At 48.0% G+C, this 12,104-nt stretch overlaps 1 protein-coding gene across 1 annotated transcript; it reads right to left on the bottom strand.

Moving 5' to 3' along the window:
• Nucleotides 1-3,017: 3,017 nt before the first annotated feature.
• TLE7 (TLE family member 7) lies at nucleotides 3,018-9,365 on the bottom strand. The gene is made up of 10 exons (XM_028840905.2): nucleotides 9,232-9,365; nucleotides 6,079-6,488; nucleotides 5,942-5,964; nucleotides 5,737-5,795; nucleotides 5,182-5,397; nucleotides 4,834-5,075; nucleotides 4,476-4,617; nucleotides 4,176-4,329; nucleotides 3,724-3,797; nucleotides 3,018-3,412 (listed from the first exon to the last, which is right to left on the bottom strand). Exons 2-10 carry the CDS (start codon nucleotides 6,357-6,359, stop codon nucleotides 3,308-3,310), a joined length of 1,296 nt encoding a protein of 431 aa, XP_028696738.1. The 5' UTR covers nucleotides 6,360-6,488; nucleotides 9,232-9,365; the 3' UTR covers nucleotides 3,018-3,307.
• Between the last annotated feature and the right edge of the window lie 2,739 nt (nucleotides 9,366-12,104).

The following is a 12,104-nucleotide window of genomic DNA, read 5'->3' as shown; positions in this document are numbered from 1 at the left end:
GCTGTTTTGCTGTGTACGATGGCAGCAAAGATGCTTAGAAGCAGCTAGAAGGTTCTAGAAGCAAAGCACTTTGGACCACGGGAAAAGAGTAGGTGTGCCAGTCAGGTACCAGAGGGTAAGGATGAGTCACCACCCGAGAGCCAGGTGTACAGAAGCAGGGTACTGAGCTACAGGGCGGTGTAAATATATTGTTATGTAAACTCGCAAATGAGTCAATCTCGCTCATAACAAAAGAAACTCAGATCACAGCCACAGGAACGGCTATTGTCCCCTCTCCCAGGAATTAAAATTCACAAATGGGGCCAGGTGCATTGGCTCACATCTGTAATCCCAACACTTTGGAAAGCCAAGATGGGAGAACAGCTTAAGCCCAGGAATTTAGAGACCAGCCTGGGCAACATAATGGGACCCTGTTTCTACAAAAAATAAAAATGAAAAAAATTTAAAAAATAGCCAGACGTGGTGGCAAGTACCTCTAGTCCCAGCACCTCTGAGGTGGGAGGATCCCTTAGGTCAAAGCGGCAGTGAGCTATCATCACACCACTGCAATCCAGCCGGGGTTTAAAGACAAAACAAAACAAAACCCTCCACAAATGAGAAAACACACACTGTTGGCGTGAATGTAGGCAAATGGACACCAAGCGTTGCTGAAAGCTAAATTGAGTCAATTCCTCTGGCAACATCTGTGAAAATCACAGTCTCCTAGACCGCTTCCAATCTCTTTTTCCCCCGACCTTCCTCGGCTAGGAGAAAGGCCTTGTCTCCACCCTCGCTGCAGACCCAGCTTCCAAGAGCCAGGAAGACCCAGGCAGTCAGCGCCCAGCCTCAAGAGATCCAGGAGAGGGGGATGGGGCGTGGGTTAAATGACAAGCTCTGATTCTATCTCTAGCTGAATCCTTCTGTATGTTTCATTACAATACCTTCTAATTATTTTGTAGTTTATTCTCTATTAGTTATTTAGAAGTATATTAATTAATTTCCAAAATAGAAAAATTCTAGTTACGTTTTTATTATTTATATCTTAATTGCATTGTGGTCAAATAATATATTCTGTAAAACTTAAATCCTTTGAAATTTATGGCTCAGGTATATGGTCGTTTGTAAATGCTGTGTGTGTGGGAGGGGTGGGGGTGTATTCTGTAGTGGTTGTAGGCCTTGTTCTAAGTTTTCTAATCATGTTATTCAAAGCTTCTGTACCCTTATAAATTTTTTGTCTATTTGAACTGCTGGTCACTGTGAGATACAAATTTGTCTTAATTTGTTGATTTTTCTTTTTGTATTTTGAGGCTACAATAACAACTACATAAAAATAAAATAATTGTGCTTCCTGATGAATTGAACCTGAACTGAACACTTATGAAATGTTCACCTTTATCTCAAATATTTTTTGTTTTATATTGTCTAATATTAACATCAACTTTCTTCGATTTGTGCAAAGTATCTTCATTATGCTGTACTTTCTGTGCCCTTATGTTTTAATGTATCTTTCAAACACAGTTGTGATTTTTTAAAATTGTTATATGATCTCTACAGATTAATAGGAACATTTAAACCACTTACATTTAATGTAATTACTGCTATATTTGGATTTAAATCTATTATTTCAGTAAGCTTTTCCTTTTCAGGTTCTTCTTTGTTCCTTTTTTCCTTTTTCCTCTTTTTTTGGATTATTATTATATATTATTCCAATATTTTCCCTCTTTGCTTGGAAGCTGTACACTTGTTTAATATTCTTTTAGCAATTAACCTAGAGATTACAATGCTACTCCTTGATTTATCAACACTGCTATTAGGACTCTTATCTTATTTCCAGAAAGCATTTTAAAATTCTTGTATTCCCACTCCCAATTATTACCCTCCCAACTTGTATGTCTTTATTTTTAATTCTCTTGGGCATAGGAGTGGAATTACTGAATCATATGGTAACTCTATGTTAAGCATTTTGAAGAACTTCCAAACATTTTCAAAGTGACTGCAACATTTTCCAGTCCCACCAGCAATACATGAGGATTCCAATCTCTCCACATCCTTGTCAACACTTCTTACTGTCTTTTTTACTCTAGCCATCCTAACAGATGGCAAGTGATACCTCCTTTGGGTTTGTTTTCTTCCATGCAATAGTCCAAAGTGAACAGCTTATCTCGATGTCTGACTCATGCACTTCTATCCTAGAAGCATCCTGTGTTTCTGCAATGCCCTGGGGCCTCCACATCATTTGCCTTGAGCTGGTAGAAGTGGAACAAGACCCTGGAGGGAACAGTCCTACTTCTTTAGGCCTAGCCCAAAGCTGACACATATTATTCACTCATGATCCACTGGCAAAAACTCAGTTCCTGACAACACCTACATGTTGCAAAGGATGGCAAACTTGGCCCTTGGCATTGCAGCTTCCTCCCAGGGAAAACTCTAAGCCATGAACTTCAGTGGGCAGCTGGCAGTCTCAGCTATACAAACACCAAGCCAAAAAGAGGACGCTGATGGAAGAAGACTAGAAAAGCAGGCCTTATGGCTTTTTTTCCAGGAGCTGGGGCCTTTCCAGCCCAGTGAAGCCCAGCTATACTACTACACTGTCACATTTTCAAACATGAGGAAACTGTCCTGAAACAGTGAGCTAGGTAGCTTTGATTAGCACCAAACACCAGAATTAGCATCAAGACTTTTAAAAAGTCAAATAAAGTGAAGTAGCATGAAGCAAGGAGCTTCTCCGTCATTGAAGTTAGGCACAAAAAGGGAACCTGTCCTCAGAACATGGCTAGACCAGCTCTAGGAGTTTTACCTGAGTCAAGAGTTGAGCATTGTTGGTCTATCTATCACAGTCTGAAAGTTGGTACGTAGTCTTACATTTCTTGAGCTTTAAGATTCCAAAAATTCCCCACTTAAAAAAAAAAAAAAAAAAGTTTACAAACAAAATTAAGTCTGGTCTAAAATTCCTTCCCCACCCTGGAATTTGCTGAAGGCATAAGCAATCCATCACAATGAGTTTGTGACTTGAAAGAAAGGGACACATATCCAGGCCATTTTGCTTTCTGCTTTGCTATTTTATTCATTGCAAAGGGATCTCAAGTTTCCCACCAAAACCCAGAAATCAGTAGTAGAAAGATAACAAAGGAAAAAGCTCCAAGCCATCTGATTAAAGTCTGGGAGTGTGGGCTGAAAGCGGGGTATTGGAGGGGAGGAATGACCTGCCACCCAAGCTAAAGCAGAGGGGATGGCAGGTGTTAGAGGTGTCCAGCACCCTGAAGCCATCCTCACAGCCACACCAGCCCAAAGACTGGGTCTTCACTGGCAGGACCATGCCATGCCACCTTTAATACAAGAGCTGGTAGACGATGGCACTGCTCTTGGAGCCCATGACCAGATACTGGTTGTCAGAGGATACATCACAGCACAGGATACCTGAAGACTCCTCTATCTAGATGGATGGAAGGGCCAAAAAAGGGATCACACTTGGGGCAAAGATTGGGCCAGACATGGAGGCTTCATTTAGGGCTGTTTCAAGGCTCAGTGTAGACCTAAGGCTCAGGTGGAGGACAGGGCCAGGTCTCAGGGCTCAAGGTGACTTGGGAGTTCATAGGATCTGAAGTCCTCTTTCCTCTACTCTGTAAAATGGCCCTGGGTGCCATCTCAGAGGTGTTTTCCAACACCCACTGGAATCCAACCAACTGGGACCTGGAGCTATAAGCTCTGAGTGCCTGGGTTCAGGCATCTCTCTGTGTTCAGTACCTGAAACAACTTTTGTAGAGAAGGTGCCTCCAAGCCACTGAGGCGCGTATCTATCGCGGTCACAAAATAGCTCCCTGGTGAAGGAACAAACAGATGAGAGGCCAGAGACCAATCCTGCATTCTAGTTCCAGCACTGTCCCCAACCAGACTAAGGGCAAGTCTTTCTCTGCCTCAGTTTCCCTATCTATGAAAATCAGACACACAACCCAAGCCATTCCCTTATCTGCCCCCACCCTCCTACCACACGCAGGATCATGGCTATCACAGAACAACAGAACCATCGGATCGGGTTCATGCCTCTGCAGTCTGCCTGCGTCTTCGGGCTATCGTTCTGTGCAGGATCTCCCATTACGGAGGGAGCCAGAAAAGGAAAGGGGGGTGAATAGAGAAAGAAGAGACGACAGCAAGTTCACAATCGGACACCCAGAGGTGTCACCTGGCTTCTTACTCACCACAGGAGGCAAACTTGAGGCTGTGGTGGCGGGTGTATTTTTTCATGACAGCCTTAAACTGCTCATTCCGACGAGTGTGAAGGAATGCGATATCACTTGTTCTCAAGCCCGCCAATACCCATTCTTCTCCGGGGTCATGGGTAATGCTGAGGATCTGTTTGTGGAAGCAGGTTTGAGGTCAGCACTCAAAGTTGCCAACACCATGCTTTGTGCCCACCTCTCAAGCTCACACTCCCACCCCTGCCTCCATGCATGACTCCACTGCAGGTAGCATTCTGCCAGTGGTGGCCAGCCAGGCACCTCATTCTGTAAGTCGTGTTGGTGCAGCCTCTGGTAGTTCCTCAGGTCCCAGGAATACAGGGTGGTGTCTTCACCTCCTGTCCAGAATATATTGCCAGTGATGTCCACACATCGGGACCCGTATACAGGAACTTCGTGCTTCCTGGTGGGTGGAAAAACAACGCAGAGGGTCACTGAGTGGTTTGGGCCCCCGGGAAGTTTCAGGGTCAGGAAGCCCCTAGGACTACCCCAGATATATCCTCTACACTGACTCGCCCAGCCCTAATGCCAAGAGCCCTAATGCAAAGACAGGAAGAGTGAGCCTCACTGGCAAGCCCTCCCCCAGGTACACCCGAGTGGCTCTGGAGGGAGCTCATACCTGATCAAGATTTGGTTCTGCAAATCCCAAATCTCAACAAATCCATGGAAACAAGCCAAACAGATATGGGCATCAGAGGAGACAGCCAGAGAATAGCACGTGGGGCCCGTTGAGGTCAGCCGTGCCCTGACCTGGGGGGTGGGTGCCAGGTCCCAGAGAGTCACAGCCTGGGATGCACCCCCTGTGATCAGGCTCTGCTCATCAGGGAACAGCTTGCAGGTGACAACACAGTCCTGGGGATCCTGTAGGAAGGGTTCACACACTGGTATCCCCTCAGGGCACTGACCCTGGGTCTCAAATCAGAGGCCCTGTCAGAGTTCCCTGAGTCCTGCTTTGGACCCCCCTCACCTGCAAATCCAGCTGGGCCTGAGGGGCCTTGTCTCCCGCCTGCAGCGCACTCTCATCCCACACCCTGATGTAGCCGGAGCCACATGTGTACACGTGGTGGGTTGAGCCGCTGATGGCCACAGCGTAGACCCTCTTTCCATGGAGGAGTGTGCCAACCTTCCAGGAGCCGTGTGGGGCCCTCTTCTGCCTGACCACAACTTCATCTGGAATGGGGGGCTGGGCAAGGAGAGGGTGGGTAGCAGTGGCCTTGACCTGCTATCATTAATAGGACAGCCTACCCCTGTCTTCCAGCTAGATTCTTAACCACCCACCCATCCACCCATTCACCCACCCAACCCCTGGTTCCCAGGGTCACAGCTCTTAAAGAAATGACACTGTGAGCTGAACACCTACTTCGCAGGATGGGGGAACAGGGAACATAGCTCAAAAGCAGCAGAAGCCCAGGACACCCCCCTACCTATGGGAGAGAGAGTGGAAGTGCAGACACATGGTTTCTTGATTGGGGGTAGGTGGGAAAGGAAAGATCCTGAGTACAAAACAAAATGAGACACTTACAATTGCTCTGAGCAATGACAGGACTTCTTCACTGGGAGGGGAAGAAGAGTAAGGCTGGCCTGTAGGGAAAGAGCAATGCCCACCTGCTCACAGAGTCCCACGCTTCAGGGAGAAGGCCGCACTGTTGACACCAGGCCCCCGTTCCCAGTCCCCCATCTGGGGCCCAGCTTGGGCGACCACATGCACCACCATGACTGGTACTCACCAACCTCAGAACCCAGCAGGAAGCTACGACACACAGAGAGAGGGAGGGAGACAGAGCGTGAGCCACAGAGCTTCCTGCTGGGATCCCCTTTCCCCAGGCCAGTTGGCCATCCCCACCCAGCCGTGTTCAAGCAAGACCTGCTTGGGCTGGACTCTGCTGCTTCTCCTAGTTGTGCCTCAGGGAGCCCAGCGGCCTGGAGCTCAGATCTACCCAGGCCCTGGAGGTGCCACTGCTGCTGGGTCACCGCGCTTGTCTCTTGATCAGCAGGGCTGTGCTGTATTGGGGGGCCCGGGGGCTGCCAGGGCACTCCATACAGACTGCCCAGTTGGTGCTGCACTTGTGGCTCACGCTGAGAGGAAACGCCAGAGCTTTCTGGTACATCCCTCCTCTCCTCTGGCTCACCATCAGCCCCGAGCATTCTGAACGGTGCCTCTTCCTTCTCGCCACTCACGTTCTTAGATCAGTGAGGTGCCTGGACCACCTGGTTCTAGGTCTTGAGAAAGAGACCCGCCAAACAGATCCCGGGTTCCCAATGTGTCCTGATCCCCTGTAAGGTGAAAAAAAAGGAGAGGCAGCTATGCACATGTACTCTGTAGGGTCTCTTTAGAAGGGGCAGAGAATGGCTCCTTTGATGAAAAGATTCACAAGACTGGTTGCCAACTAACTTTTTCTATTAGGTGTTGGCGGCAATGACGTTAAGGGTGAAACTGTCACATAGGCACTTTGAGATGTTAGTGCCAGGCATTGTGTTTTTCCTTTCATGCACATGGACTGCATTTCTGGTCATTTAAAAACCAAACTCACTGGCTGGGCATGGGGGCTCACGCCTGTAATCCCAGCTTTTTGGGAGGCCGAGGCAGGCAGATCACAAGGTCAGGAGTTTGAGACCAGCTTCGCCAACATTGTGAAACCCCATCTCTACTAAAAATACAAAAATTAGCCGGCCGGGTGGCACATGCCTATAATCCCAGCTACTTGGGAGGCTGAAGCAGGAGAGTCATTTGAACCCAGGAGGCAGAGGTTGCACTGAGGTGAGATCGCACCACTGCACTCCAGCCTGGGCAACAAAGCAAGACTCTGTCTCAAAAAAATCAAACTCACCTTTTCATCGGGCTGTACATATTTCCAGTGAGGGCTCATGCCTAAGCTAAATAAAATATAAGGCAACAGGAAACTCCACACACACCATGTGTCTCTCACCTCCTAGAGGGGTTGGAGGAAACCCCAAGAGACCATGAGAATATAAGGTGTCCTACTTGGACGGGGCAAGGCTATCTAATGATGAAGTTGGCTTGGAGGTGATTACTATTTCCTACACTATGGGATAATTCTGAGAACTGGCTACAATCACTCAAGTAGAACACTCGGCATTGTGCAAGGCTAGCAGTAAACAATCAGTGGAAGGTAGTACACTTATTTGAGGCCTGTGTCAGGGACCAGAGCTTTGAAGATTTAAGCAGACCAAACACCCTCCCTTCAGGAAGGCTCCTGACCAACAGCCAGCCCTAGGAAGGCCCTGAAGACACCCAGGGTTCTAGGAACAGAGCATATCAGGAGCCTTAGGGATGGGACAAGACAATGGGCGGGGAAAGGATCTTCCACTGAGAACCACCAGTTTGACCGCCAGGCTCAATAGCTGCCTCTCAAACACCCATAAACTCTATGGCAAGTACGGGGCGGGGGTGGGGGGCGCAGGCTGCCTGCCCTTGGGAAGATGCAGGGGAGAGTTTTACTTCTCTGTGTGTTTGGCCCTGAATTAAATGCTTTACATAGCTGATCTCATTTTATGCTCACAACTATATGGGCCCCATTTTATAGATTTTTTAAAACTGGAGCTCAGAGAGCATTGGGTCCATGATCAAACTGCGAGAAAACAGAGAGAGGAGGTTCGAACCCTGTCCTGCATAGCTCTAAACCACCTCCTTTCCTACCTCCCTATTAGAAGGAAGGCAATATCCACCATTATTACCAATGCAGTGACCTTTAACCTAGTACTTCCACTTCGAAAAATGTACCCTAGAGGTGCACTTGGATATATGCAAAATAATAGATGTACCAGCTGGAGAGCAGCAGCATTGTTTCTGACAATGTTGGAACATTGTTTGTTTGTTATAACCTTTGCAGAGCCAAGATTGCACCACTGCATTCCAGCCAGGGATTTGGCAGATGACTGGCCAAAGCCCAAATGGCCATGGGAGGGGACTGGTGCAGTAAGTTAGAGTATAGTCATATGGTAGAATAGTATGCAGCTATTAAAAATAACAAGGACACGGCTGGGCACAGTAGCTCACGCCTGTAATCCCAGCACTTTGGGAGGCTGAGGCAGGCAGATCATGAGGTCAGGAGTTCGAGACCAGCCTGACCAATAAGGTGAAACTCCGTCTCTATTAAAACTACAAAAATATGCTGGTTGTGGTGCCACACACCTGTAATCCCAGCTACTCAGGAGGCTGAGGCAGAAGAATTGCTTGAACCCGGGAGGCGGAGGTTGCAGTGAGCCGAGATTGCGCCACTGCACTCCATCCTGGGTGGCAGGGTGAGACTCTGTCTCAAAATAAATAAAATAAAATAAAATAACAAGGACACATACATTGATATGGAATATTCCAAGGTGTATTAATAAGTGGGTGAAAACTGCAAGGTTCAGTAAAATGTGCCAAAGGTGCAACTTTTATGTAAAAGAAAAATGGAAATTAAATTCATCTTTGTACATAAGAAATGAGAAACAGTGGTTGCCTTTCAGAGATGGAAATTGGCAAATAGGAAAGAAGCATGGGAGGGAGATCTGTCACTGCGTAACTCAGTACCTTTTCTGCATTTCTGGATATTCAAACCTATGTTAAAAATGGTTGGATCTGGAGGCTTTCTCATCTTGCCCCAAATGTTGATCCTCCTGATTCTTAGTTGTTTAAACAATTTAACACACTCTGCCTGACTGGCATCAGGCTCCTCTAATTGGAGACACCAGGACTGAGTATAGAGCAGAGAAACTCCCAGCAGAGACCACCACTGCTCAGACCCCCTTTTGCAGGCTACATAAAGCTTAAAAGCAGTGAAGCTATTTAACCAGGGCTTCAGACTCCAAATTCGCCAGAATTTCACCCTAAGAATAAAACAAGGCTTTCTAGAAAGAGCAGGAAGAAGAGTCAATATCACCGATTCCCTTCTCTTCTCTCTCCCAGAGCTAGGAACACAGAGATCCCTACCCCCTTACCAGACAACTCTCTTTTCAAAGCCCCCAAAATGCTGGTGCTGGGGGCTCACCCAAACCCCCATGGCAGGAAACTCACCTCTGAAGGAAGAAGGTCAAACCCTAGACATGGGAAGTCAGCCAAGCTGAGACCCAGCAGGCATAAGAATTCCCACCCCTCTCCCAGCCCCAGACCCTCCCTTCCACACCCAGGTGCTGCCCCTATCCCGCGGTGCTGCTGCTTTTAAACGCGGGCCTAATGGATCATCCACCCCTGGGTCAGAACCTCAGTCAGGTATCCTGGCCCTGAAAGGCTGTCAATCAATCACCAGGTGTGGTCACACAACCAACCCAGCTGAGCCAAGCTGCTGTTGGTGGTATCTCAAGTTAACCTGTGAGTTCTTGAATTGGGGGTAGTAAGACAGGGATCCACCAAGTATTTTCATGGCAGAAGGCAAGATAGAGGGAGGCATTTTTAGGGGGATACGTCTTTGGACTGGATTCAAACCACCCTACAAGAGCCAGTGTCTGTGCAAAGATGGGGAGTTGAGTTGAGCTGTTCGCCAGAGCCAAGAGTCAGATTCTCAGCTCCAGGTGAATCTCCTTTGCCTGAGAAGGCTAATCTTGGCCTGAAGGCAATAGTGGGTGATTGTGGGAGGGACATGGGGCCACTTTCCTCTTCCTCCCCTGATCTGGCCCCAACTTGCCTGGCTTTGGGCCTCCCATCTTTTACCAGTGTCCCTGAAAGCAAAGACTGAGGAACCCTCTCTTTTTCGTGGCTGTCTCAGCCAGTGGTTCTTACATTGCAGCACACATCAAATCCCCTGCAGGCCTTGTTAAGTGTGGTGGACCCATTCCCAGAAGTTCTGATTCAGGGCTGGGCACGGTGCCTCACACCTGTAATCCCAGCACTTTGGGAGGCTGAGGTGGGCAGATCACTTGAGGTCAGAACCAGTCCGTCCAACATGGTGAAACCCCGTCTATACTAAACATACAAAAATTAACTGGGTATGGTGGTGCACACCTGTAATCCCAGCACTTTGGGAAGCTGAGGCATGTGGATTACCTGAGGTCAGAAGTTTGAGACCAGCCTGGCCAACATGGTGAAACCCAGTCTCTATTAGAAATACAAAAATTAGCTGGGCATGATGGTGAGTGCCCGTAATTCCAGCTACTTGGGAGGCTGAGGCACAAGAATTACTTGAATCTGGGAGGTGGAGGCTGCAGTGAGCTGAGATTGCACCACTGCATTCCAGCCTGAGTGACAGAGTGAGACTCTGTCTCAAAAAAAAAAGAGAAAGAAAAAGAAAAGAAAGGGAGGGAGGGAGGAGAGAGAGAAGGAAAGGAAGAAAGAAAGAAGAAGGAAGGAAGGGAAGGGAAGGGAAGGAGAGGCAAGGAGAGGGGAGGGGAGGGGAAGGGAGGGAAGGGAAGGGATTTTGATTCAGTAGGCATGGGGTGGGGCCCGAGACTGTGTTTCTAACAAGTTCCCGATGCTGTTGGTGATGCTGCTGCTGCTGCCACCAGGCTGGGGACCCACATCTGAGAGGCACTGCGGGAACCCTTTAGTCTGACGGTCCCTTTCTGGAAGGAGAGGAAGAGGTGATGAAGCTGGACCCCTTTCCTCCTCCACTCCTTGTTTTTGCCTCCATTCCCTGATCACCCCTTTTCCCCCACTGAATCTACTCTCTCCTCTCCTCTGGCTTCTTTCTCATTCATTGGCTTCCTTCTTTTGAAGAAGTCCTGAGATGGCTGCTACTTACAGAGGAATCTTTTACTAACCCTGATCTCCAATTTCCAAAGCTCTCCATCTCCCTCTTCTCCCCTCCACCTCACTTACACACCCCTTATCCCCAGAACATCTGTGGCTGCCTATTGCCGTCAAGATAATGTTGCTGGAAAAAGATGGTCCTGATCCAGACCCCAAGAGTTCTTGGATCTCATGCAGGAAGGAATTAAAGGCAGGTCACAGAGCGCAGTATGAAAGAAGGAAATTTATTAGAAACCACTCTGTTGTAGAGTGGAGCATCCTCAGAAAGCAGGAGGAAGAACACACCATCTTTTGTTAGTGTCTCTACTTATAACCTAAGGAGTGGCCGGACACAGCGGTTCACGCCTGTAATCCCAGCACTTTGGGAGGCCGAGGCAGGTGGATCACCTGAGGTCACGAGTTCGAGACCAGCCTGGCCAACATGGTGAAACCTGTGTCTAGTAAAAATACAAAATTAGCCAGGCATGGTGGCATGCCTGTAATCCCAGCTACTCGGGAGGCTGAGGCAGGAGAATCACCTGAGCCCAGGAGGCGGAGCACTGAAGCAACATTGTGCCACTCCACTCCAGCCTGGGTGACAGAACGAGACTCCATCTCAAAAAAAAAAAAGTAAAGAAAAGAAAAGAAACCATGAGGAGCTGTAATTAAACTTGGAACGTGCAGATGTGCTCGCTAAAGGTAAGGGCTATTGGTGCTATCAGTGACCATTAACCCTTCAACCTAAACACACTTGTTTACATTACTCTTAATTAAAGTGGGCTGTGTTCTTAGGACACCTGGACATTCTGCAGGCTTAGTGGGAGATGCTCTCCATGGCTATAAATTTTCTGTAATTATAATTGGTGGTCAGCTTTGGATGTGGCTATTTTCAGACCATAAGCATTAAGCTGCTCACTTCAAGATGGAGTCACTTTAGTCATGTTTTATTAAACCAGAGGCCTGGTAAGCCAGGGTTCCTCTACCAATAATCCCAACTCCTGAGCCTGGTATGGAAGATCCATCCCCATCCACTCGTCCCCGGCTTGTACTCTGTGTCCACCAAAGCTCATTCCCAATGGACTGAACTGTACATTTCCACACTCATGCTTTGCTCATGTGCTTCCCTCATACAGGAATACTGTTCGTTGCCCACTCATGGGTCACATGTATGATTCATGACATGGGTCACATGTATGTTTCCATGCACTCTGGGCCAGGCTCGTGCC

The sequence above is a fragment of the Macaca mulatta genome, chromosome 20, assembly GCF_049350105.2.
Source record: "Macaca mulatta isolate MMU2019108-1 chromosome 20, T2T-MMU8v2.0, whole genome shotgun sequence".
Classification (NCBI taxonomy): domain Eukaryota; kingdom Metazoa; phylum Chordata; class Mammalia; order Primates; family Cercopithecidae; genus Macaca; species Macaca mulatta.
Note: the sequence above shows the minus strand (reverse complement) of the source record. Positions and strands in the feature narration are given on the sequence as shown.